Source organism: Poecilia mexicana, unplaced genomic scaffold (assembly GCF_051168715.1).
Source record: "Poecilia mexicana isolate PSO_F unplaced genomic scaffold, ASM5116871v1 scaffold_2, whole genome shotgun sequence".
In the NCBI taxonomy this organism is placed as follows: Eukaryota; Metazoa; Chordata; class Actinopteri; order Cyprinodontiformes; family Poeciliidae; genus Poecilia; species Poecilia mexicana.
Genome location: NW_028263371.1, coordinates 16311234 through 16337172, shown reverse-complemented (window position 1 = coordinate 16337172; position 25939 = coordinate 16311234). Strand labels below are relative to the sequence as shown.

Here is a 25939-nt window from a genome sequence, read left to right as displayed (position 1 = left end):
CCCGTCAAGTCTCCCATTTCAGCCAGGAAACTACCGTTTTATTTTTTTACCCCACGTCTCGCCGTGCTCCCATATTTGTATTTTCCCGTAAATATTACTATTCGGACTGCTCCACCCATTCCCCGTTATGACTTTACGTTAGTGTTATTCCCCCGACCCCCACTAGGTGTCAGTAAGACTTTGTTATGCAACTTAATGATCCGTATCAATAAACCCAAGCAAAACATTACGATGCAGTCAGCACAGTTAGCAAGTCTTTTCAGATCATCCAAATAGGCAGACCACAACATCGGGCAGCCACCTATAGTGGTGTGTGCAGACATTTAGGGGGACAAGGTGTTCAAGTGGAAAAAAGGGCCCATTGTATACCAATCCAACATCACAGAATATGACCATATGAAGAATCACCTATACTTCTGCATGTAGCCAGTGTTAAATATCACCAGACTTACTGGAGGCAATGTGCACCAAGCTCTGACATCGGTCATACAGTGACCTGACAGCCTGTTTTAAAATACATGATATTTCATACTGCCCCCTCCCCCCAGGTACACAAAGCACATGTAGATTACTTGGGCGAAGTCCCATTTAGTCTGCAGGACCATGCTGAGGGTGTAGAGCTGGCCCAGTGCTCCACATTCGAGCCATTTCATGTTTTATAAGATGAAATGGAGATGGAGAATAGTATACCTAAACACTATTGCTTTGAAATAGGATGCGGTGGGTTGCATCCTAGTCTGGCGTCCTTGAGCCTGTTCTTCTGAAGCAGTGAGCTCATTCCTGTTCTTGTTGCTAAAATGAAAATAGTTTGCAGTGAATAGCTTTGCCTCATATTTATTAAGCTAGCGTCCGCCTTGTCCAAAGAGATGCTAACGCTCTCAGAAGATCCTGTGGTTGACAGTGAAGGTCACTGAGTTGGCAGGGCATGTTTTTATAAGCTATTCGTTGACCATGAGCAGTCTGCTGTATCTTTCATTTCCACATCAAGCTGTTGGTATTGGTCCACCGATAAACTTCTTCATTTTCAGTTTCCCATTTGTGCTCAGAAGACGAGGAAAGTCATTTTTCAGAATTTCAGATTTTGGCTTGGCCAGATCATTAGCTCCCACATGTACAATTAGACTTCAACTTCAGGCTGATCAGCGGTTAGACAGTATTTTCTCTCTTACATCAGACACTGTGTCATTGGGGTAGCAGAGTACCGGCCCTCTCCTGTCATTGCATTAGAAAGTCATGTTAAAAAGTGGGAAAGGATTTGTGGTTTCAAAACACTGTAGAAATGTTGTGCCTGCCAGCAATAAGCCACAACTCTGAGAAACATGGCTGATATGACAGCGCTCTCCTGATTTTAACAAGATTTAATGAAACTCTCAAAGACCAAGGACTCAGCATCAATCAATACATTTAAGTCATCTCCCATAGAACAACTTAAAATAAGTAATGAAAAAGTAGATTCAGGTGATGCTCTGAACCAGGTGTAAAACACAGCATAATTCATGTTTCATTGTGTGAAGTGTCAAAAAAAATCCAACATATGACTATTGATATAAAGGCTCTTATCCTTCTTGTTTCCCTCATTCCTTGTGATTATGTTAAAACTTTTATCCGTGTTAGATTGGAAGCAGCTGTTAAAGTCTTGTTCAGCTTTATTTAAGTTAAACATGAGCAGTGAAAGAAATCAGTGGGACTGGAAACATTGCATTGGGAATATATTATATTGTGGCTTTATTTTCTTAATTGTGAGTAATCTGAAAAAATACGGTAAAAACGACATTTTATCCAACAGTTACAGAGTGATAAAATGCAGCATTAACATCAGTGTAGGCCTGACACAGTTGGCCCCTTTCTAACTCCGGCTCACAATTTTGAAATACTGTCAAATTTTCCTTTGTCTCTTAACGTCTCCTAAATGTACTTAATTTATAGTGATAAAAGAAACAAACCCATCAGTAGAAAAATAACTTTTTTAAAGCCTATATCAGTTAAATGCTGTAGAATAAAGTGATAAAGGCTGTGGCACTTCAGTGTCAAGGGCCACAGAAATAGCTATGGAGGATCAGAGGTGGCATAAAGTGAGACTTTGGGTGTGCTGTGGTGGCGCAGGGGTTAAGCACAACCCGCATATGGAGGCCTTAGATCTTGACGCAGCTGTCGCAGGTTTGATTCCCAACCTTGGTGACCTTTGCTGCATGTCTTCCCCATCTCTCATTACACACTTGCCTGTCAATTAACTATCAAATAAAGGCCACTAGAACAAAAAAAATCTTTAAAAAAGTGAGACTTGACATGTTAAATGGGTTTATATTACAGATACAACATAGCAAATAGAAGATTAATGTGCAAAAGTTAAAAGAACTTTGTTTGAATATTCAAAAGCGATAACATCTTAATTCAGAGAAAAGTATTTTATGCACAACTAATTTCTTTTGTCCCCAACTCCCCTCAACCAGAAAACATTTTATTTATTAATTTATAAAAAACAAAACAAAACGAAAAATCTGTGAATTTATGTTTTTCAGACAACTAATTCAAAAGATCAAAATAATGAATCTCTCAGATGTCAGTCAGTCAGCAGTGTGTTCACAGCAGCTTGGCCTCACGTGAGCCAGGCTGCAGTATCTGTAGAGTAACAATGATTTTAACAGCTTTTCTGAACCAGGGGTAGAACAGGGCGTAGATCAGAGGGTTCAGACAAGAGTTAACATAGAAGAGGTAGAAAAAGAACGATGCATATGAAGTACTGGTTAGATTAACATCAATTAAAGAGTAACAGTAATATGGACAGTAACACATTAGATATACAACAACTAGAACCCCAAGAGTCCTGGCTGCTTTTAACTCTGATTTCTTTGTTCCTGGTTTCACTGAATGAAACGTGACGACTGTAATGTGAGAGCGCATGGCACGAGCCTGAGACACAGCCACCACAAATACTCTCATATACAGAACTATGATGGTTGTTACTGGAAGTATGAAATTAATAATCAGGTCAAATGTTCCTGCACCATAACTTATATAAAGTGTGCATTCCCCAGTGCAGGACTTATACCTGCCAGGCTGAATCAGTTCATCCTTTGGATAGAAAAAGCTGAAGGAAGAAGCACAGAACCAACACAGACAAACACAGTATCTGACTCTCGTCAACGAGATTCTAGTGGGATAATGCAGAGGGTAACAAATGGCTACATATCGGTCGACTGATATCAAAGCTATGTTCCAGATTGAAACAGAGACGATGGTACAAATCAATAACCAAAACAAAACACACATGGCATCTCCAAGAAACCAGCAGAATGTAAATCTGTAGATTTCAAAAGGCATCAGCAGGAGACCAACAAAAAAGTCTGAAACACCCAGAGAGAGGAGGAGGATGTTTGTAGGAGTGTGGAGCTGCCTGGAGGGAGACACAATAGTAATTATGCATTAAATAAAGAAAAAAAATATCTGAATTTTAATTATTTCTTGTGAGATTATGTAAATACATTGCTTCACATTTCTAAAATTTAAACTGTAGGTCGATGTTTGCCTGAAGTGTGAGACTGAGATGATGATGAGGAGGTTGAGCACTACAGTGATCAGTGAGATGAAGAGCAGCACAGAGTTCAGCAGAACGGCTTCAGCCCAGTGGAGTGTGGGCTTCCTGCAGGAGCTGTTGAGGAGATGTGGGAAACAGAGATCAGTTCTGTCTGGGATCTCCATCCTCAGACAGCTGCAGCTCTCTGGTCTGATCCTGTCCTGCAGCAGATGTTTGTTTCTGTCCTCCCTCCTCCCTGGTGCTTTAGTCTCTGGAGAGTTTCTGCTTCTTCTACCTTTTCTCTAATGATTTATTTTTTTTAACAACCATCAAATGTTTGTTTTGTTTCTGCTATTCTTTACTCGGCTCTTTTTTTGACTACTTTCAGAAAACCCCCCATAAATATTTTACTAGTTAAATTAAACCACACAAACCAGCTGTTTTAGTCTTTAAGTCTCATTGAAGCCATGTTTTTTTTTCTTGTACGCATCTATGGAGTTAGATTTGTTTCACAATTATTCAATCAAAAAAATAAAAAATCATGTCAAGCAATAAAAAATCTTAAAAACTTTTTAATCATAAAAATAATTTATTTATGAAACAAAAAAATTTTTTAAAGATTTTTTGTTTTTGATTGAAGTCACTAATTTTTTGATTGAAACTTTTTTTTTTGGTTGAAACCTTTTTTTGGTTGAGTCTATTTTTTTTTTAGTCGAAATTTTTTCTGAGTTCTTGGTTGAACTCGTTTTGTTGTTTATACAACTTTATTTGCTTTGAGGAAACTTACATGAACATTCTGGGCGGGGCTTAAGGACGAGCGATGTAAGACGTGCTCCGATTGGTTAGCGTTGACTAAAGCGGATGACTCCCTGAGATCTCAGAACTCCGTCCCGAACTGCAGGGCCTCATTGACGGGACACAGAATGTGAATGGTACGTAATCTTCACAAAATTACACCGTTTAGCAGCTTCTAAAGTGTCCACCCTGTTTCAAAGAAGAAATCTTACTCAACTTATGATGTCAGTCACATATTTTGTCTGCCGCGATCCCCGGTAGTATATTGTGCTAGCTAATGTTAGCACTAGGTAAAGTTCATAAACTAGGCTTGTGTAATATTCGTTAACCAGCGCACCTCTGTCGAGTGGCATTAAGCGTGGAAAATACCAAATATATCTGGAGGAAATATGTGTTAAAAACTGTTGCGTAATCCTCCGTGTGTGTGTGTGTGTGTGTGTGTGTGTGTGTGTGTGCATTAACTAGCATTGAAGCTAAAATGGGAAAACAGCGGATCGTTGCACCATTGTTATTAGATGCACATTAATCTGCACCACACGTCAAGTGACTGTGCAGATGATTTATTTACCAGGCACATAATCAGTGCTGTCGATGAGGGGAGGCAATGTAACTCTTAAATATATTTTCTTCCAGATGTAAAATGTAAAACTAAGCTGGTAGGTCACTGGCCGAAGGAGGATATTCACATAATTTCTGATTTTATTATTTAGTGGGTGTGTGTCTTGTACTTAGTTTCATTCCGAATTAGATGTAATATACCTTTTGCTGCGTTATGATATTAAATTAAATTGGTGTTCTTCTAATTCCTACGGTGGCCCTGAGGTGCAAAACACTACAACATTAACGAAGCACAATTACAAATTACAAAATCACTACAACATTAACAAAAACACAACGACATTAACAAAAACACAACGACATTAACGAAAACACAACAACATTAACGAAAACACAACGACATTAACAAAAACACAACGACATTAAGAAAAACACAACGACATTAACAAAAACACAACGACATTAACAAAAACACAACGACATTAAGAAAAACACAACGACATTAACGAAAACACAACAACATTAACGAAAACACAACGACATTAACGAAAACACAACGACATTAACGAAAACACAACGACATTAACAAAAACACAACAACATTAACGAAAACACAACGACATTAACGAAAACACAACAACATTAACGAAAACACAACGACATTAACAAAAACACAACAACATTAACGAAAACACAACGACATTAACAAAAACACAACGACATTAAGAAAACGGAAAAGGTAGGTCCCAGTGGAGACCTAAGGAATCGCTGATTGGACTACAGCTCGTTAGAAAACGGAAAAGGTAGGTCCCAGCGGAGACCTAAGGAATCGCTGATTGGACTACAGCTCGTTAGAAAACGGAAAAGGTAGGTCCCAGCGGAGACGTAAGAAATCGCTGATTGGACTACAGCTCGTTTTACTTCTGAACCGGAAGTTTTTCTGGAGACCCTTTTCACAATGATGTCAGACAATGGGCGCCGTAACTCGAAGAGATGTATCTTTACTTCTGGTGTGATTTTGCCTCGGGAAACCTGACTGAAAAATTCACGGATACTCATTAGCTTAAAGATATACTAAAAGGTAAGGTTAATTACAACAGCATTTACGTGTTAGCCGTTATTACTCATTGTCAATCCACCATTCTCTAACTGTATATATAATAAACAGCCTCCGATCGGAGAATAAACCAGCTAGCAGCTGCTTTAGCCACAGTTAGGAAACATATACACGCCTGCCTGTCAGTGCTGTGTTGTTAAGTTTCACTAAAATCACTGACATCTTCCAACAGTTGTTTAGAAAAGCATTTTAAATATTGACTTACTGGGAATTACTTAGCAATAGTAATTTGTTAGCTGGCTAACATTACGTAGCCTTTCTGTTTTGGAAATAGAACGTATTTAGGCTCTAATCTTAATCAGATTTTTATAGTATAGACTGGGGTTGCCGCCTGTCACGTAAAATGCATTATCGTCACCCTCCTCATGTCATACGCTAGTTTCACCACCCTCTCAGTAGCGACATTACCTGTAGTCTCAAGTCCAAAACCTGACAGTTATGCTAAACTGAGAAGTCAAACTCTTGCTAAGATAGAGACACGAGTAGGAAGATAGATAGATATTAAAGTTTCATTGGAGGAATGTGATGAGCTCTACTCGCATATGTTGGAGCCTATTAACCATTAGATTAATTTATTTTTTGCGAAATTAATTTTCGCAGATCTAGGTTATGTGAATGATAGATCTATTGTATATTTATTTATGTATTTATTTTTGCTTAGACCCTCTTCCTTGTCAGTCAGCCTCCTGCAGTGATTAACAGGCAGAAGCAGCTGCTGGGGTTGATCTGATTGTTTGGTGGAGGAGTGAGGAGTGAAAAGGTTTTTGTACCACAAATTAACGTTTATATTTGAAGTCAACTCAGACATTATTTTTTGTTACTTTTATAAGTAAAAGAAACCAGGAGAAGTCTCTGCGAGTGCTTTTCATTTTTTCTTTGAGTGAGTTGAAAACCTCCTAAAAGACTACTCTTGCATTTTTTTTGGACTTTATTATGATGCAAGAGTGGCCATAACAATATATATTAGCTCATTAACTTCACATTTCTCCAATGAATATTTATCAAAGGTTATGATTAGAAGGATACATTTCTTTTACTTTGTTTTCCTGCGGTTGTAGACTTGGCAGTAGAAAATTGATAATATAGGAATAACACCTTTATATCCCTTTTAACAGGTTACACTTGATTCTGCTGTGGTGCCTGTGGAAACGAAGTGCATGAAGTTTGTGCTCAGCTAGGAAAACCCTGTGGATCACATGGTGGGACTTCTGCTTCAAACTGCTCACTAGTTTACCATTGGCTCTGTCACCCACCAGTTCACTGCAGACTGGCACCAGTTCACTGCAGTTCACTGCAGACTGGCACCCGCCAAGGATCCTACATGGATGTCTTCTTAAGTTGTAAACCCTGAGTACATACTGTTAAAATAAAAATATACCGTTTGTAAATAAATTTTCTCTATCAATGACTTAAATTGTTAACTGTGATAATTATGTTTGTGTAATGTTATTTATATATATATATATATATATATATATATATATATATATATATATATATATATATATATATATATATATAAAATTCCCTTCTCACCCTCCGCAGGTGGTCTCTTTCATCCTCTGAGCCCTGGGAGCTTGAGGGTTCTGCTGCAGTATGTATATATATATAGCTGACTGTATATATACAGTCAGCTATATATATATATATATCTATTTATATATATGAATCCATGTACAGTGTTTAATGTTTGCAAGAAACGGTCACAAACCTTATGTCTTTGTTCCACAATGGCAGCTTTAATAAGCTCCTCTCCTTTCTCATTTCCTCTCCTCCACATACTTCGTTGCCAGATGTGTAAGATTTACAAAAAAAAGCAATTTAAATGTAAAAGTTGCACATATGTAGATTACTCAAGAGAAGCTATTTACAATAGTTTTTACAGAACTCTACACAACATCAATTTATTAATAGATACATATTGATATTAATTAAAGGATAGATACACAAAGATTTCATTTCTAACAGCTGCAGTATTGAGTGTTCATCCAAGAAGTGTGACTTGCAGGAGCAGGGAGGCTCTGTACTGGTTTGTCTCCTTTTAAATCAAGAGGCTCATGATAGTTTGATGTTAGGCAGCAGATGTCCCACAGCTGATTGACTGAACCTGCCATGGACAGAGGAACAAGACCATCCCAGATATGGTAGGCTAGGTAGGCTACTGTTGAGAAAGATGAACAAAACAATATGAGAAATTATGAATCACATCAGAATATGTAAATTATTTGGCAGATAGCGCTTAAGTCAATATTTAAAATGCTTTTCTAAACAACTGTTGGAAGATGTCAGTGATTTTAGTGAAACTTAACAACACAGCACTGACAGGCAGGCGTGTATATGTTTCCTAACTGTGGCTAAAGCAGCTGCTAGCTGGTTAATTCTCCGATCGGAGGCTGTTTATTATATATACAGTTAGAGAATGGTGGATTGACAATGAGTAATAACGGCTAACACGTAAATGCTGTTGTAATTAACCTTACCTTTTAGTATATCTTTAAGCTAATGAGTATCCGTGAATTTTTCAGTCAGGTTTCCCGAGGCAAAATCACACCAGAAGTAAAGATACATCTCTTCGAGTTACGGCGCCCATTGTCTGACATCATTGTGAAAAGGGTCTCCAGAAAAACTTCCGGTTCAGAAGTAAAACGAGCTGTAGTCCAATCAGCGATTTCTTACGTCTCCGCTGGGACCTACCTTTTCCGTTTTCTAACGAGCTGTAGTCCAATCAGCGATTCCTTAGGTCTCCGCTGGGACCTACCTTTTCCGTTTTCTAACGAGCTGTAGTCCAATCAGCGATTCCTTAGGTCTCCACTGGGACCTACCTTTTCCGTTTTCTTAATGTCGTTGTGTTTTTGTTAATGTCGTTGTGTTTTCGTTAATGTCGTTGTGTTTTTGTTAATGTCGTTGTGTTTTCGTTAATGTCGTTGTGTTTTCGTTAATGTCGTTGTGTTTTCGTTAATGTTGTTGTGTTTTCGTTAATGTCGTTGTGTTTTTCTTAATGTCGTTGTGTTTTTGTTAATGTCGTTGTGTTTTTGTTAATGTCGTTGTGTTTTCGTTAATGTTGTTGTGTTTTCGTTAATGTCGTTGTGTTTTTGTTAATGTCGTTGTGTTTTGGTTAATGTCGTTGTGTTTTTGTTAATGTTGTAGTGATTTTGTAATTTGTAATTGTGCTTCGTTAATGTTGTAGTGTTTTGCACCTCAGGGCCACCGTAAATTCCCCATTCTAGTATGACCAGCAGAGTGCAGCTGAAGCAGGACAGGCTTGTTGGTCTTACTGATTCTTCCAGCTGCTAGAGACGATCAGAACATGAGGATGGAGAGACCAGCAAGTGTTGAGTCAGAGAAGGTCAGGTAGGGAAGTAAGTGTTCCTTTTAGGGGCCACGTGTGTTTGGCTAAATATATTTCTCCAAGTCAGTTTATTTATTGGTTTTAAAACTAATACCTCTTCTTCTATGTTACATTTTTTGCATTATTTTTAGTACAGATAATCGGCGTACTGTGTCTGCTAGTGGTTTAAATTGATTTCAGCTGCATTCAAAAAAGTATTCAGATTTTAACATGCATTTTGTACTTACTAATTATTTCAGTTTTACCCAAGATAGATATATTTACTCCAGACTTACTGGAGGCAATGTGCACCAAGCTCTGACATCGGTCATACAGTGACCTGACAGCCTGTTTTAAAAGACATGATATTTCATACTGCCCCCCAGGTACACAAAGCACATGTAGATTACTTGGGCGAAGTCCCATTTAGTCTGCAGGACCATGCTGAGGGTGTAGAGCTGGCCCAGTGCTCCACATTCGAGCCATTTCATGTTTTATAAGATGAAATGGAGATGGAGAATAGTATACCTAAACACTATTGCTTTGAAATAGGATGCGGTGGGTTGCATCCTAGTCAGACGTCCTTGAGCCTGTTCTTCTGAAGCAGTGAGCTCATTCCTGTTCTTGTTGCTAAAATGAAAATAGTTTGCAGTGAATAGCTTTGCCTCATATTTATTAAGCTAGCGTCCGCCTTGTCCAAAGAGATGCTAACGCTCTCAGAAGATCCTGTGGTTGACAGTGAAGGTCACTGAGTTGGCAGGGCATGTTTTTATAAGCTATTCGTTGACCATGAGCAGTCTGCTGTATCTTTCATTTCCACATCAAGCTGTTGGTATTGGTCCACCGATAAACTTCTTCATTTTCAGTTTCCCATTTGTGCTCAGAAGACGAGGAAAGTCATTTTTCAGAATTTCAGATTTTGGCTTGGCCAGATCATTAGCTCCCACATGTACAATTAGACTTCAACTTCAGGCTGATCAGCGGTTAGACAGTATTTTCTCTCTTACATCAGACACTGTGTCATTGGGGTAGCAGAGTACCGGCCCTCTCCTGTCATTGCATTAGAAAGTCATGTTAAAAAGTGGGAAAGGATTTGTGGTTTCAAAACACTGTAGAAATGTTGTGCCTGCCAGCAATAAGCCACAACTCTGAGAAACATGGCTGATATGACAGCGCTCTCCTGATTTTAACAAGATTTAATGAAACTCTCAAAGACCAAGGACTCAGCATCAATCAATACATTTAAGTCATCTCCCATAGAACAACTTAAAATAAGTAATGAAAAAGTAGATTCAGGTGATGCTCTGAACCAGGTGTAAAACACAGCATAATTCATGTTTCATTGTGTGAAGTGTCAAAAAAAATCCAACATATGACTATTGATATAAAGGCTCTTATCCTTCTTGTTTCCCTCATTCCTTGTGATTATGTTAAAACTTTTATCTGTGTTAGATTGGAAGCAGCTGTTAAAGTCTTGTTCAGCTTTATTTAAGTTAAACATGAGCAGTGAAAGAAATCAGTGGGACTAGAAACATTGCATTGGGAATATATTATATTGTGGCTTTATTTTCTTAACTGTGTCTAATCTGAAAAAATACGGTAAAAACTACATTTTATCCAACAGTTACAGAGTGATAAAATGCAGCATTAACATCAGTGTAGGCCTGACACAGTTGGCCCCTTTCTATCTCCGGCTCACAACTTTGAAATACTGTCAAATTTTCCTTTGTCTCTTAACATCTCCTAAATATACTTAATTTATAGTGATAAAAGAAACAAACTCATCAGTAGAAAAATAACTTTTTTAAAGCCTATATCAGTTAAATGCTGTAGAATAAAGTGATAAAGGCTGTGGCACTTCAGTGTCAAGGGCCACAGAAATAGCTATGGAGGATCAGATGTGGCATAAAGTGAGACTTTGGGTGTGCTGTGGTGGTGCAGGGGTTAAGCACAACCCGCATATGGAGGCCTTAGATCTTGACGCAGCTGTCGCAGGTTTGATTCCCAACCTTGGTGACCTTTGCTGCATGTCTTCCCCATCTCTCATTGACTTTCCTGTCAATTAACTATCAAATAAAGGCCACTAGAACAAAAAAAATCTTTAAAAAAGTGAGACTTGTCATGTTAAATGGGTTCATATTACAGATACAACATAGCAAATAGAAGATCAATGTGCAAAAGTTAAAATATCTTTGTTTGAATATTCAAAAGCGATAATATCTTAAAGCAGAGAAAAGTATTTTATGCACAACTAATTTCTTTTGTCCCCAACTCCCCTCAACCAGAAAACATTTTATTTATTAATTTACAAAAAAAAACAAAAAAAATCTGTGAATTTATGTTTTTCAGACAACTAATTCAAAAGATCAAAATAATGAATCTCTCAGATGTCAGTCAGTCAGCAGTGTGTTCACAGCAGCTTGGCCTCACGTGAGCCAGGCTGCAGTATCTGTAGAGTAACAATGATTTTAACAGCTTTTCTGAACCAGGGGTAGAACAGGGCGTAGATCAGAGGGTTCAGACAAGAGTTGGAATAGAAGAGGAAGAAAAAGAACGATGCATATGAAGTACTGGTTAGATTAACATCAACTAACGAGTAACAGTAATATGGACAGTAACACATTAGATATACAACAACTAGAACCCCAAGAGTCCTGGCTGCTTTTAACTCTGATTTCTTTGTTCCTGATGTCACTGAATGAAACGTGACGACTGTAATGTGAGAGCGCATGGCACGAGCCTGAGACACAGCCACCACAAATACTCTCATATACAGAACTATGATGGTTGTTACTGGAAGTATGAAATTAAGAATTAGATCAAATGTTCCTAGAATGTAGCTTATGATAAATTTACATTCCCCAGTGCAGGACTTATACCTGCCAGGCTGAATCAGTTCATCCTTTGAATTGAGAAGGCTGCAGGAAGAAGCACAGAACCAACACAGACAAACACAGTATCTGACTCTCTTCAATGAAATTCTGGTGGGATAATGCAGAGGGTAACAAATGGCTACATATCTGTCGATTGATATCAGGACAATGTTCCAGATTGAAGCAGAGACGATGGTACAAATCAATAACCAATACAAAACACACATGGCATCTCCAAGAAACCAGCAGAATGTAAATTTGTAGATTTCAAAAGGCATCAGCAGGAGACCAACAAAAAAGTCTGAAACACCCAGAGAGAGGAGGAGGATGTTTGTAGGAGTGTGGAGCTGCCTGGAGGGAGACAAAATAGTAATTATGCATTAATTAAAGAAAAAATATCTGAATTTTAATTATTTCTTGTCAGATTATTTAAACACATTGCTTCACATTTCTAAAATTTAAACTGTAGGTTGATGTTTGCCTGAAGTGTGAGACTGAGATGATGATGAGGAGGTTGAGCACTACAGTGATCAGTGAGGTGAAGAGCAGCACAGAGTTCAGCAGAACGGCTTCAGCCCAGTGGAGTGTGGGCTTCCTGCAGGAGCTGTTGAGGAGATGTGGGAAACATAGATCAGTTCTGTCTGGGATCTCCATCCTCAGACGGCTGCAGCTCTCTGGTCTGATCCTGTCCTGCAGCAGATGTTTGTTTCTGTCCTCCCTCCTCTCTGGTGCTTTAGTCTCTGGGGAGTTTCTGCTTCTTCTGCCTTTTCTCTAATGACTTTTTTTTTTTTTTTTACATCCATGAACTCTTTGTTTTGTTTCTGCTATTCTCACTTGGCTCTTTCTTGACTACTTTCAGAAAAAGAAAATCATAAATCTTTCACCAGTTAAATTAAACCACACAAACCAGCTGTTTTAGTCTTTAAGTCTTATTGAAGTAGGGCTGAATCGATTCCTCGAATGAATTGCGTATCTCGATTAATAAAATTCCTCGAGGAAAATGTATCTGCCTCGAAGCTTTGTGAATTTATGTGTTATTTAGCGCACCGTGTTCCAGCCGGAATATTATTTGCGTTGCGCAGAGCTCTGACGTCCGCCTGAGTGTTTGACGAAAGCTAAGTGTTAGTGGCACAACGTCCAATTTTCAAGTTCGGCTTGTGGAGATTTTATTGATTGATGACCAATAGACATCCTTAAAATGACTGGCGCGATGCCTGGAGTACGGCAGGGAGCTGCTGGTTCAGAGCGAACAGCAGGAAGAGCGCTGCAGGTGTATTTATACAGGTGAGCAGATAGACTGAACACGGCGGGCGGCTGAGTAGTTGATGCTTACAGTGTAAGTGTAGCTTCACAGATGAACTGCACAATAAATTTCAAATCATCCCGATCTCAACAAACGAGTGGCAGAAATCATCGTGTCAGTACATGACTGGCAGGTGAATTTCTGATTGTGACGAACAATTTTTACCCTTTTTTTCTGTCTCGATCACACAAGATCTGCTCTAATTCCAAAGCTACAACACCTCGACTCTTCAAACCTGGACTGGATTATTCTGCTCTACAACCCCTGGCAAAAAGTATGGAATCACCAGTCTTGGATGAGGAGTCATTCAGACATTTCATGCTGTAAAACAAACTCGGATCAAAAACATGATACAATATTAAGGTCATTCCAAAGTGCAACTGAGGAAAAAAGTATGGAATCACTCAAATTGGAGGTAGAAAAAAGGACACACCCAGTCTATTTCCTTTCCCTAAATGGACACCTGCCCCAGATTAGATGTGCCCGTTAGTGTGCAGTTCAAAACACCTGCAGTCATGACACCTTGGAGGGCTGCTGGACGAAGTGGAGTGGCGAGAACCATGACTCCAACAAGAGAAATGTCCCTTGAAACAAAAGAGAGGATTGTGAAACTTCTTGAAGAAGGTAACCCTTCACGCATGGTTGCTAAAGATGTGGGCTGTTCACAGTCAGCTGTATCCAAGATATGGTCCAAACACAAACAGCATGGAATGGTTGTTAAAGCCAAGCGTACTGGTAGACCAAGAAAGACATTAAAGCGTCAAGACAAACAACTAAAGGTCATTTGTCTTGAAAACCAAAAAAGTACAACTAAACAGATGAAGCATAAATGGGAGGAAGCTGGAGTCAATGTATGTGACCGAACCGTAAGAAATCGCCTAAAGGAGGTGGGATTTCAATACAGGAAAGCTAAATGAAAACCAGCATTGACACCTAACCATAAAAGAACAAGATTCCGATGGGCTAAGGAGAGGCAATCATGGACTGTGGATGACTGGATGAAAGTTGTCTTCAGTGATGAGTCAAGAATCTGCATTGGACAAGGTGATGATGCTGGAACTTTTGTTTGGTGCCGTTCCAGTGAGATTTATGAAGAGGCCTGCCTGAAGAAAACAACCAAATTTCCACAGTCCTTGATGATATGGGGCTGCATGTCAGGCAAAGGCACTGGGGAGATGACTGTGGTTAATTCTTCTATCAATGCACAAGTTTACATTGACATTTTGGACAGTTTTCTCATCCCTTCAATTGAACAGATGTTTGGAGATGATGAAATGATTTTCCAAGATGACAATGCATCGTGCCATAGGGCAAAAACAGTGAAGGCATTCCTTGAAGAAAGACACATTCAGTCGATGTCATGGCCTGCAAATAGTCCAGATCTCAACCCAATAGAAAACCTGTGGTGGAGATTGAAAAAAATGTTCCACAAGAAGGCTCCAACCTGCAAAGCTGATCTGGCAACTGCTATCAAAGAGAGTAGGCACCAAATACTGTTTGTCCCTCATCAAGTCCATGCCTCAGAGACTAAAAGCTGTTATAAAAGCCAAAGATGGTGCAACTAAATACTAGTGATGTATTTTGAATGGTCTTTTGTTTATGTGTTTTTCATGATTCCATACTTTTTTCCTCAGAATTGAGTGATTCCATATTTATTTCCCTGTGTTTGGTCAATAAAAGTATCATTCACTGACTTCCACAATGTTTTCTCTTCATTTCTTTGAGTGTTCCTGAAAGCCAACAAGTTGCACTTTGGAATGACCTTAATATTGTGTCATGTTTTTGATCCGAGTTTGTTTTACAGCATGAAATGTCTGAATGACTGCTCATCCAACACTGGTGATTCCATACTTTTTGCCAGGGGTTGTAATAGCAGAATATTTAAAACCGTGTTTGTGATTTGTGAGACCTTTTTCTGATTTGTGAAACTTCAAAAAAGGGCAATTTTTGTAAAACAATCCTGTGGAACATAATTAAATATTGAAAAGAATAAAATATTTTAACCACTGTGTTCCTAAATATCCTGGGTGAGAAAAGTGGAGACACCTTTCAGAGATACATTAAAATGCTGCCCTCGCAGTGTGTAGCTTTACAAAGCTACAAAGGTTCTGGGTTCGATTCCCGGCCCGGGATCTTTCTGCATGGAGTTTGCATGTTCTCCCTGTGCATGGTGGGTTCTCTCCAGGTACTCCGGTTTCCTCCCACAGTCCAAAAACATGACTGTCAGGTTAATTGGTTTCTCTAAATTGTCCCTATGTGTGAGTGTGTGTGTGCATGGTTGTTTTTCCTGTCTCTCTCTGTGTTGCCCTGCGACAGACTGGCGACCTTTTCCAGGGTGACCCTGCCTCTCACCCAAAACGGAGACAGGCACCTGGACCCCTCCTGCCCATAGGGACAAGGGTGTAAGAAAATGGATGGATGGATTCTTCTTATAAAGAGCAGTAATAAAAGAAAATCACTAAACAGTAATCAAAAATAAGTCTAGGACAGTTGCATCTCCCATAGAACATCCATCCATCCATCCATCCATCCATCCATCCATCCATCCATCCATCCATCCATCCATCCATCCATCTATTTTCTAACACTCTTGTCCCAGGTGGGGTCGGTCGAGGTGCTGGTGCTGATCTCCAGCTAACGTTCCGGGCGAGATGCGAGGTTAGAACAACTAGAATAAGAAAAGAAAAGTAGATTCAGGTGATGCTCTGAACCAGGTGTAAAACACAGCATAATTCATGTTTCATTGTGTGAAGTGTCAAAAAAAATCCAACATATGACTATTGATATAAAGGCTCTTATCCTTCTTGTTTCCCTCATTCCTTGTGATTATGTTAAAACTTTTATCTGTGTTAGATTGGAAGCAGCTGTTAAAGTCTTGTTCAGCTTTATTTAAGTTAAACATGAGCAGTGAAAGAAATCAGTGGGACTAGAAACATTGCATTGGGAATATGTTATATTGTGGCTTTATTTTCTTAACTGTGTCTAATCTGAAAAAATACGGTAAAAACTACATTTTATCCAACAGTTACAGAGTGATAAAATGCAGCATTAACATCAGTGTAGGCCTGACACAGTTGGCCCCTTTCTATCTCCGGCTCACAACTTTGAAATACTGTCAAACGAGTCTGATAAAAGAAACAAACCCATCAGTAGAAAAATTGTTTTTAAAGCCTATATCAGTTAAATGCTGTAGAATAAGGTGATGATGGAACCACTGTAACGTCACATCGACCTCAAACCAGAGGCAGCTTCTTCCAAAGCTCCTTCTCCACAGACTTTAACTAGGCCTTCCTCCTTCAGCACTGTTCTGAACAGAGCCAGATATTATCCAGCCAGAGCAGACTGTGTAAAGTCTGTTTAACGTCAAAATGAAAATCAAGATCATAAAAGGGCCATTTGTGAAAAAACGTATTAATGAAAATACCTATTAAACTCTTAAGATATTATAGCTTGAGTACTTCCTAAAACTAAATATTTAACATCTCACATTGATGTAATTTGGCACCGGGCAAATAAAAACTAATTTGACTTGACTGATAAAATCATATTTATGTAACTGCTAAAGTTTTATTTCTGTGGCCCTCGAGAGTCTTGAGGGCCACAGAAATAGCTATGGAGGATCAGATGTGGCATAAAGTGAGACTTGACATGTTAAATGGGTTTATGCTACAGATACAACATAGCAAATAGAAGGTTAATGTGTCAATGTGCAACAGTTGAAGGAACTTTGAATATTCAAACGTTTAACATCTTAAAGCAGAGAAAAGAAGGTGGTATTTTATGCGCAACTAATTTCCTTTGTCCCCAACTCCCCTCAACCAGCAAACATTTTATTTATTAGTTTACAAAAAAAATCCAGTGAATTTATGCTTTTCAGACGACTAATTCAAAAGATATTAATAGTAATGAATCTCTGTTGTTTGTCAGTCAGCAGTGTGTTCACAGCAGCTTGGCCTCACGTGAGCCAGGCTGCAGTATCTGTAGAGTAACAATGATTTTAACAGCTTTTCTGAACCAGGGGTAGAACAGGGCGTAGATCAGAGGGTTCAGACAAGAGTTAAAATAACCAAGGAAAAACAAAGAAAATGAATAAGGGGAACTAGTTAAACTAATCCCAATTAAAGAGTAACAGTAATATGGACAGTAACACATTAGATATACAACAACTAGAACCCCAAGAGTCCTGGCTGCTTTTAACTCTGATTTCTTTGTTCCTGGTTTCACTGAATGAAACGTGGCGACTGTAATGTGAGAGCGCATGGCACGAGCCTGAGACACAGCCACCACAAATACTCTCATATACAGAACTATGATGGTTGCTACTGGAAGTATGAAATTAAGAATTAGATCAAATGTTCCTAGAAGGTAGCTTATGATAAATTTACATTCCCCAGTGCAGGACTTATACCTGCCAGGCTGAATCAGTTCATCCTTTGAATTGAGAAGGCTGCAGGAAGAAGCACAGAACCAACACAGACAAACACAGTATCTGACTCTCGTCAATGAAATTCTGGTGGGATAATGCAGAGGGTAACAAATGGCTACATATCGGTCGACTGATATCAGGACAATGTTCCAGATTGAAGCGCTAAGGATGGTATTAATCAAATAACAAAACAAAACACACATGGCATCTCCAAGAAACCAGCAGAATGTAAATCTGTAGATTTCAAAAGGCATCAGCAGGAGACCAACAAAAAAGTCTGAAACACCCAGAGAGAGGAGGAGGATGTTTGTAGGAGTGTGGAGCTGCCTGGAGGGAGACAAAATAGTAATTATGCATTAAATAAAGAAAAAATATCTGAATTTTAATTATTTCTTGTCAGATTATGTAAACACATTGCTTCACATTTCTAAAATTTAAACTGTAGTTTGATGTTTGCCTGAAGTGTGAGACTGAGATGATGATGAGGAGGTTGAGCACTACAGTGATCAGTGAGATGAAGAGCAGCACAGAGTTCAGCAGAACGGCTTCAGCCCAGTGGAGTGTGGGCTTCCTGCAGGAGCTGTTGAGGAGATGTGGGAAACAGAGATCAGTTCTGTCTGGGATCTCCATCCTCAGACGGCTGCAGCTCTCTGGTCTGATCCTGTCCTGCAGCAGATGTTTGTTTCTGTCCTCCCTCCTCCCTGGTGCTTTAGTCTCTGGAGAGTTTCTGCTTCTTCTACCTTTTCTCTAATGATTTATTTTTTTTAACAACCATCAAATGTTTGTTTTGTTTCTGCTATTCTTTACTCGGCTCTTTTTTTGACTACTTTCAGAAAACCCCCCATAAATATTTCACTAGTTAAATTAAACCACACAAACCAGCTGTTTTAGTCTTTAAGTCTCATTGAAGCCATGTTTTTTTTTCTTGTACGCATCTATGGAGTTAGATTTGTTTCACAATTATTCAATCAAAAAAATAAAAAATCATGTCAAGCAATAAAAATTCTTAAAAACTTTTTAATCATAAAAATAATTTTTTTACGAAACAAAAATTTATTTTAAAGATTTTTTTGTTTTTGATTGAAGTCACTAATTTTTTGATTGAAAATTTTTTTTTTTCTTTGGTTGAAACTTTTTCTGAGTTCTTGGTTGAACTCGTTTTGTTGTTTATACAACTTTATTTGCTTTGAGGAAGCTTACATGAACATTCTGGGCGGGGCTTAAGGACGAGCGATGTAAGACGTGTTCTGATTGGTTAGCGTTGACTAAAGCGGATGACTCCCTGAGATCTCAGAACTCCGTCCCGAACTGCAGGGCTTCGGTGACGGGACACAGAATGTGAATGGTAAGTAATCTTCACAAAATTACACCGTTTAGCAGCTTCTAAAGTGTCCACCCTGTTTCAAAGAAGAAATCTTACTCAACTTATGACGTCAGTCACATATTTTGTCTGCCGCGATCCCCGGTAGTATATTGTGCTAGCTAATGTTAGCACTAAGTAAAGTTCATAAACTAGGCTTGTGTAATATTCGTTAACCAGCGCACCTCTGTCGAGTTGCATTAAGTGTGGAAAATACCAAATATATCTGGAGGAAATATGTGTTAAAAACTGTTGCGCAATCCTCCGTGTGTGTGTGTGTGTGCGTGTGTGTGTGTGTGTGTGTGTGTGTGTGAGTGCGTTTGTTTGTAATACGTTGTGGGGACCAATTGCTCCTCGTGGGGACCAGGCTCAGGTCCCCACGAGGGGAAACCCTGTTTTTGGGTCAGGGGTGAGAGTTAGGGCTAAGGTATGAATTGAGTTTTGGTTAGGGTTAGGAAAAGGGTAAAGCTCAGGTTTAGGCTGTAGAAATGAATGGAAGTCAATGGAAAGTCCCAACAAAGATAGCAACACGTGTGTGTGTGTGTGTGTGTGTGTGTGTGTGTGTGTGTGTGTGTGTGTGTGTGTGTGTGTGTATTAACTAGCATTGAAGCTAAAATGGGAAAACAGCGGATCGTTGCACCAATGTTATCAGGTCCACATTAATCTGCACCACACGTCAAGTGACTGTGCAGATGATTTATTTACCAAGCACATAATCGGTGCTGTCGATGAGGGGAGGCAATGTAACTCTTAAATATATTTTCTTCCAGATGTAAAATGTAAAACTAAGCTAGTAGGTCACAGGCTGAAGGAGGATATTCACATAATTTCTGTTTTTTATTATTTGGTGGGTGTGTGTCTTGTACTTAGTTTCATTCCGAATTAGATGTAATATGCCTTTTGCTTTGTTATGATATTAAATTAAATTGGTGTTCTCCTAATTCCCCATTCTAGTATGACCAGCAGAGTGCAGCTGAAGCAGGACAGGCTTGTTGGTCTTACTGATTCTTCCAGCTGCTAGAGACGATCAGAACATGAGGATGGAGAGACCAGCAAGTGTTGAGTCAGAGAAGGTCAGGTAGGGAAGTAAGTGTTGCTTTTAGGGGCCACGTGTGTTTGGCTAAATGTATTTCTCCAAGTCATTTATTTATTGGTTTTAAAACTAATACCTTTTCTTCAATGTTACATTTTTTGCATTATTTTTAGTACAGATAATCGGCGTACTGTACTGTCTGCTAGTGTTTTTAATTGATTTCAGCTGCATTCAAGAAAGTATTCAGATTTTAACATGCATTTTCTACTTAGTAAATATTTCAGTTTTACCCAGGACAGATAGATTTACTCCAGACTTACTGGAGGCAATGTGCACCAAGCTCTGACATCGGTCATACAGTGACCTGACAGCCTGTTTTAAAAGACATGATATTTCATACTGCCCCCCAGGTACACAAAGCACATGTAGATTACTTGGGCGAAGTCCCATTTACTCTGCAGGACCATGCTGAGGGTGTAGAGCTGGCCCAGTGCTCCACATTCGAGCCATTTCATGTTTTATAAGATGAAATGGAGATGGAGAATAGTATACCTAAACACTATTGCTTTGAAATAGGATGCGGTGGGTTGCATCCTAGTCAGGCGTCCTTGAGCCTGTTCTTCTGAAGCAGTGAGCTCATTCCTGTTCTTGTTGCTAAAATGAAAATAGTTTGCAGTGAATAGCTTTGCCTCATATTTATTAAGCTAGCGTCCGCATTGTCCAAAGAGATGCTAACGCTCTCAGAAGATCCTGTGGTTGACAGTGAAGGTCACTGAGTTGGCAGGGCATGTTTTTATAAGCTATTCGTTGACCATGGGCAGTCTGCTGTATCTTTCATTTCCACATCAAGCTGTTGGTATTGGTCCACCAATAAACTTCTTCATTTTCAGTGTCCCATTTGTGCTCAGAAGACGAGGAAAGTCATTTTTCAGAATGAAAAGGCGCATGGGTTAAGCACAACCCGCATATGGAGGCCTTAGTTCTTGACGCAGCTGTCGCAGGTTTGATTCCCAACCTTGGCAACCTTTGCTGCATGTCTTCTCCATCTCTCATTACACACTTTCCTGTCAATTAACTATCAAATAAAAGCCACTAGAACAAAAAAAATCTTTAAAAAATTGAGACTTGACATGTTAAATGGGTTCATATTACAGATACAACATAGCAAATAGAAGATTAATGTGCAAAAGTTAAAAGAACTTTGTTTGAATATTCAACAGCGATAACATCTTAAAGCAGAGAAAAATATTTTATGCACAACTAATTTCTTTTGTCCCCAACTCCCCTCAACCAGAAAACATTTTATTTATTAATTTATAAAAAAACAAAACAAAAACAAAAATCTGTGAATTTATGTTTTTCAGACAACTAATTCAAAAGATCAAAATAATGAATCTCTCAGATGTCAGTCAGTCAGTCAGCAGTGTGTTCACAGCAGCTTGGCCTCACGTGAGCCAGGCTGCAGTATCTGTAGAGTAACAATGATTTTAACAGCTTTTCTGAACCAGAGGTAGAACAGGGCGTAGATCAGAGGGTTCAGACAAGAGTTAACATAACCGAGGAAAAACAAAGAAAACAAATAAAAGTTATTGGTTAAACTAATCCCAACTAAAGAGTAACAGTAATATGGACAGTAACACATTAGATATACAACAACTAGAACCCCAAGAGTCCTGGCTGCTTTTAACTCTGATTTCTTTGTTCCTGATGTCACTGAATGAAACGTGACGACTGTAATGTGAGAGCGCATGGCACGAGCCTGAGACACAGCCACCACAAATACTCTCATATACAGAACTATGATGGTTGTTACTGGAAATATGAAATTAAGAATTAGGTCAAATGTTCCTAGAATGTAGCTTATGATAAATTTACATTCCCCAGTGCAGGACTTATACCTGCCAGGCTGAATCAGTTCATCCTTTGGATAGAAAAAGCTGCAAGAAGAAGCACAGAACCAACACAGACAAACACAGTATCTGACTCTCGTCAATGAAATTCTGGTGGGATAATGCAGAGGGTAACAAATGGCTACATATCGGTCGACTGATATCAGGACAATGTTCCAGATTGAAGCGCTAAGGATGGTATTAATCAAATAACAAAACAAAACACACATGGCATCTCCAAGAAACCAGCAGAATGTAAATCTGTAGATTTCAAAAGGCATCAGCAGGAGACCAACAAAAAAGTCTGAAACACCCAGAGAGAGGAGGAGGATGTTTGTAGGAGTGTGGAGCTGCCTGGAGGGAGACAAAATAGTAATTATGCATTAAATAAAGAAAAAATATCTGAATTTTAATTATTTCTTGTCAGATTATTTAAACACATTGCTTCACATTTCTAAAATTTAAACTGTAGGTTGATGTTTGCCTGAAGTGTGAGACTGAGATGATGATGAGGAGGTTGAGCACTACAGTGATCAGTGAGATGAAGAGCAGCACAGAGTTCAGCAGAACGGCTTCAGCCCAGTGGAGTGTGGGCTTCCTGCAGGAGCTGTTGAGGAGATGTGGGAAACAGAGATCAGTTCTGTCTGGGATCTCCATCCTCAGACGGCTGCAGCTCTCTGGTCTGATCCTGTCCTGCAGCAGATGTTTGTTTCTGTCCTCCCTCCTCTCTGGTGCTTTAGTCTCTGGGGAGTTTCTGCTTTCTCCTCCTCCGCTTTAGACGTTTTGAAAACTCATTTTAACTTTAGGATTCATTAAACTTTTGCTTTGTTATTGTTATTCTTACAAACCTCCGTCTTTTCAAAATGTACAAATTTTGAAAGGACGTCACACTTCATTTTGCTCTGCTTATTGATCACAGAATAGACTATTTATCAAACCAACAGAGGAAAACTGAAAGCAAACTGTTGTGAAAACTCTTGCATGTTTGAGGTAACAAACATACCAGCATGTTTTGGTGACAGAAATATGTAGGATAAGCAGTGATGGGAAGTAAGTAAGTACAGGTACTTTGTTACTGTACTTAAGTACAAATTTCGTGTATCTGTACTTTACATCCGTACATTGCGCTTTTTTTCCCCTTGAAATGTGAAGTTCAGTACGGAAGCGCATTGGTATCATGCAAGAAAAAAAATTCAAGCGCTATCTTGTTTTAACAAGATAGCTATCAAGATAGTTAATTTGACAACAAATTCAAGTGCTATCACGTTATAACGTGATACGTATCACGTTTATACAAGATGCAGTACAATGTACAAATGTTGCAGTGAGAATTTTTAGATGAAACATAGACAAAATGTCATATTTTTTTTTCTCTTTTTTTAATAACCCCTGCAATTCATTTTCAGGAAAACGTCTCAAGATAAATATTGTAAACCAGAAGAAATATTTCTGGTTTACAAATCAAGTGTATATATTATCAAATGATTTAGCTGTAAATTAGATTTGGAAGGCTTTGTACTCTAAAATGCCCGTTTTTCTGTAAACTGGATGTTAACGCTTTTGGCAGTTGAAGGTTTTTCTTTAGGAGACGCTAACGGATGGAGCAGTAAACGGCTGTTGAAAAAGGTCATGTTATGTTCGAGTGCCATTCCTCCGACGATGTGGCCAAGTCAAACTGACACGGTAATATTCACGGTTGTTTTTCCGAAGTGGAAATGTAAAAAATAAGCCAAGTGTCATATTGAACCTGAAAGCTAGCGAGAATCCTGTAAAACAGACGGCTTCTCAAATGTGGTGTTTTTTGCTCGCCTTGCCCTTTTTACTTTGAGATCTTGTCAACCGAAAGAGTCAACACTGGAAATTACTTGTTTTATTAAATGAGATCTGCAGCATTATTTTTGCACCAGTTGTTACCAAAGGACTTGCTGTGTTTCTAAAACAATTGATAATTGAGCGTCATACTCTTTTCAAGCAGCTGTATGAGAGAAATCTCACACTGAAACATATTTTCATGACACATTATCCAAGGATAATGGTTCGTTTTGGACCTCTGTATAAACTTTGGTGCATGCGATTTGAAGCAAAGCATAATCCATTCAAAAGACTTGCACATATTATGTGTAACTTTAAAAACGTTTCAAAGACATTGGCTTTCAAACACCAGGTACAACAAATGTATCATTATAAACATAGCTCTCTCATCTCCAAGAAAGTCAGTGTGACCAATGCCTATCTGGTTAGTGTGAAGTCATTCAAAACAATCTGAGCTCTTGTTAAATCACTTAAGGTTAACTCTAAAAACTGACATTTCTACGGCCACCAACTTATATCTGTCTCAATGTGTATAGCCAAATATACATAAATGGCTCCATTCTGGCATTGAAAGATGGTTACAAAAAAGCCAGTATTTGGTGAAGTTGTTCATATTCTGGCATGTAATGACTCCATTTTTATCTTTGTTCAAATACTAAATGTAATGTACTTTGATGATCATGTTTATGCCTATCCAGTACAAAAAACATGTGACTATGAACTGATCACACTTTCAGAAATTTCTAATTTTCATCCTTTAGATGTTATGAGGAGTTTTGCCTCCAGAGAGCTGAATGTGGCACCAAGATATAAAATATTGCACCCTCGTTCATGATTGTTCTATATTGTAAATGGATGTTCTGATTTGAGTCCAATTGAAAATCTCAGAAATGTTGAAAGGGACAGGAATTCGTTTTCATTTCTTCCATGACATTTGTCATTTTTTCATCCATGTTATTGAATTTTACATTAGAAAAACTGGTTATTTGTTAGCTTGTTGATTTGAATCTCTATTTAAACTTTTTAATATTTGAACTAGATATTGTAGCTGTGTAAACTTTATGTGCATGATTGTAATCAAATAATCTCTAAGATCCACAATTTGAAATTTCAATTTTATTTGCTCTTGTGTATGAGAATAAATTTTACACATGTGTGTCAAAATAACACATCTTAACACGTTTGTGTTGATTTGAGTAAAACAAAACTTGTGTTAAAATGACAAACATTAATTGTGTTAAAAATAACGTGTTGTTCTTGAGCTGATTCGGCATGTGTTAAAATTTGACACATTGTTATTTTTAACACATCTGTTTTTAGAGAGTGGGTGGCCAGGATGAGGGCCTATGGGCAGTCCTTGAGTCCAGCTTTTTCCAGCCATTGGTAGGATTTCAGTTCACTTCGGTGGTTCATCCCATGTAGGGGCTTGTCCTCCCATGATGGTGCCTCCAGCACCTCATCCTCTGTTCCCCATTGTCTGAGCACACCGTCTGTTGAGGCTTTGTCCTTGATGTATTTATGGATCTTGGATGTTTCATCCTGGACAGTGGCTCTCACACTCACTAGTCCTCTGCCTCCTTCCTTTCGGCTTGTGTACAGTCTCAGGGTGCTGGATTTGGGGTGGAACCCTCCATGCATGGTTAGTAGCCAGCTCTCTCTCTTTCTCTTTCTCTCCCTCTCTCTCTTTCTTCCTTTCTCTCTCTCTCTCTTTCCTAAGCTTTGAACCATGCAGCTTATATGTGGATTTTTCTTCCACCACCAGGGGGCTCTTTAGCAGGAACTGAATCATAGGTATACATATTAGAATCCAATAGATGGCAGTAGTGCAACAATAATGGATGCAAGCTGCCGAATGAGCCAACGAAAATGTAATTTTTATTCCGTTTCTGTTACTGCATTTACATGAAGACGTTCTAATTACAATCTTTGTT

At 38.7% G+C, this 25939-nt stretch overlaps 4 protein-coding genes and 2 long non-coding RNA genes across 19 annotated transcripts; 1 reads left to right on the top strand and 5 right to left on the bottom strand.

Annotated features, from left to right (window-relative positions):
- Positions 1 to 2559: 2559 nt before the first annotated feature.
- On the bottom strand, positions 2560 to 6203 carry LOC148160518 (trace amine-associated receptor 13c-like). 4 transcript variants are annotated; one of them, XM_088011962.1, is made up of 3 exons: positions 6190 to 6203; positions 3527 to 3709; positions 2560 to 3394 (listed from the first exon to the last, which is right to left on the bottom strand). In XM_088011962.1, the coding sequence occupies exons 2-3, from the start codon at positions 3697 to 3699 to the stop codon at positions 2581 to 2583; spliced, it is 987 nt and encodes a 328-aa protein (XP_087868088.1). In that variant the 5' UTR covers positions 3700 to 3709; positions 6190 to 6203; the 3' UTR covers positions 2560 to 2580. The 4 variants fall into 4 exon arrangements, with proteins under 4 accessions (XP_087868088.1, XP_087868090.1, XP_087868084.1 ...); XM_088011964.1 differs by having other exon boundaries at positions 2560 to 3390; positions 3613 to 3709; XM_088011958.1 differs by lacking the exon at positions 6190 to 6203 and having other exon boundaries at positions 2560 to 3390; positions 3493 to 3699.
- On the top strand, positions 5118 to 7392 carry LOC148160517 (uncharacterized). The gene is made up of 2 exons (XR_015765114.1): positions 5118 to 5948; positions 7100 to 7392. It is a non-coding gene; the product is annotated as an uncharacterized LOC148160517 (long non-coding RNA).
- On the bottom strand, positions 7012 to 9203 carry LOC148160516 (uncharacterized). Its single transcript, XR_015765112.1, has 5 exons — positions 8465 to 9203; positions 7696 to 8145; positions 7521 to 7573; positions 7238 to 7342; positions 7012 to 7124 (listed from the first exon to the last, which is right to left on the bottom strand). It is a non-coding gene; the product is annotated as an uncharacterized LOC148160516 (long non-coding RNA).
- Positions 9204 to 11498: 2295 nt separating this feature from the next.
- On the bottom strand, positions 11499 to 13296 carry LOC148160515 (trace amine-associated receptor 13c-like). 5 transcript variants are annotated; one of them, XM_088003898.1, is made up of 2 exons: positions 12633 to 13296; positions 11499 to 12532 (listed from the first exon to the last, which is right to left on the bottom strand). In XM_088003898.1, the coding sequence occupies exons 1-2, from the start codon at positions 12837 to 12839 to the stop codon at positions 11723 to 11725; spliced, it is 1017 nt and encodes a 338-aa protein (XP_087860024.1). In that variant the 5' UTR covers positions 12840 to 13296; the 3' UTR covers positions 11499 to 11722. The 5 variants fall into 5 exon arrangements, with proteins under 5 accessions (XP_087860024.1, XP_087860025.1, XP_087860026.1 ...); XM_088003899.1 differs by having other exon boundaries at positions 11499 to 12536; positions 12667 to 13296; XM_088003900.1 differs by having other exon boundaries at positions 11499 to 12536; positions 12736 to 13296.
- A 4120-nt stretch (positions 13297 to 17416) lies between these two features.
- Positions 17417 to 18595, bottom strand: LOC148160514 (trace amine-associated receptor 13c-like). Of its 5 annotated transcripts, none has more exons than XM_088003893.1 (2): positions 18338 to 18595; positions 17417 to 18237 (listed from the first exon to the last, which is right to left on the bottom strand). In XM_088003893.1, the coding sequence occupies exons 1-2, from the start codon at positions 18542 to 18544 to the stop codon at positions 17428 to 17430; spliced, it is 1017 nt and encodes a 338-aa protein (XP_087860019.1). In that variant the 5' UTR covers positions 18545 to 18595; the 3' UTR covers positions 17417 to 17427. The 5 variants fall into 5 exon arrangements, with proteins under 5 accessions (XP_087860019.1, XP_087860020.1, XP_087860021.1 ...); XM_088003894.1 differs by having other exon boundaries at positions 17417 to 18241; positions 18372 to 18595; XM_088003895.1 differs by having other exon boundaries at positions 17417 to 18241; positions 18441 to 18595.
- Positions 18596 to 21736: 3141 nt separating this feature from the next.
- On the bottom strand, positions 21737 to 22947 carry LOC148160513 (trace amine-associated receptor 13c-like). 3 transcript variants are annotated; one of them, XM_088003890.1, is made up of 2 exons: positions 22681 to 22947; positions 21737 to 22550 (listed from the first exon to the last, which is right to left on the bottom strand). In XM_088003890.1, exons 1-2 carry the CDS (start codon positions 22851 to 22853, stop codon positions 21737 to 21739), a joined length of 987 nt encoding a protein of 328 aa, XP_087860016.1. In that variant the 5' UTR covers positions 22854 to 22947. The 3 variants fall into 3 exon arrangements, with proteins under 3 accessions (XP_087860016.1, XP_087860017.1, XP_087860018.1); XM_088003891.1 differs by having other exon boundaries at positions 22750 to 22947; XM_088003892.1 differs by having other exon boundaries at positions 21737 to 22546; positions 22767 to 22947.
- Between the last annotated feature and the right edge of the window lie 2992 nt (positions 22948 to 25939).

Excerpts from the sequence above, each read along its gene's own strand:
- LOC148160514 (XM_088003893.1), bottom strand. The coding sequence starts at position 18,544 with ATGGAGATCCCAGACAGAACTGATCTCTGTTTCCCACATCTCCTCAAC. Across the intron at positions 18,238-18,337 it reads ACAGTTTAAATTTTAGAAAT|CTCCACACTCCTACAAACAT; the intron begins GTGAAGCAATGT and ends CCCTCCAGGCAG.
- LOC148160518 (XM_088011958.1), bottom strand. The coding sequence starts at position 3,699 with ATGGAGATCCCAGACAGAACTGATCTCTGTTTCCCACATCTCCTCAAC. Across the intron at positions 3,391-3,492 it reads ACAGTTTAAATTTTAGAAAT|CTCCACACTCCTACAAACAT; the intron begins GTGAAGCAATGT and ends CCCTCCAGGCAG.
- LOC148160515 (XM_088003898.1), bottom strand. The coding sequence starts at position 12,839 with ATGGAGATCCCAGACAGAACTGATCTATGTTTCCCACATCTCCTCAAC. Across the intron at positions 12,533-12,632 it reads ACAGTTTAAATTTTAGAAAT|CTCCACACTCCTACAAACAT; the intron begins GTGAAGCAATGT and ends CCCTCCAGGCAG.
- LOC148160513 (XM_088003890.1), bottom strand. The coding sequence starts at position 22,853 with ATGGAGATCCCAGACAGAACTGATCTCTGTTTCCCACATCTCCTCAAC. Across the intron at positions 22,551-22,680 it reads ATCTCAGTCTCACACTTCAG|GCAGCTCCACACTCCTACAA; the intron begins GCAAACATCAAC and ends GTCTCCCTCCAG.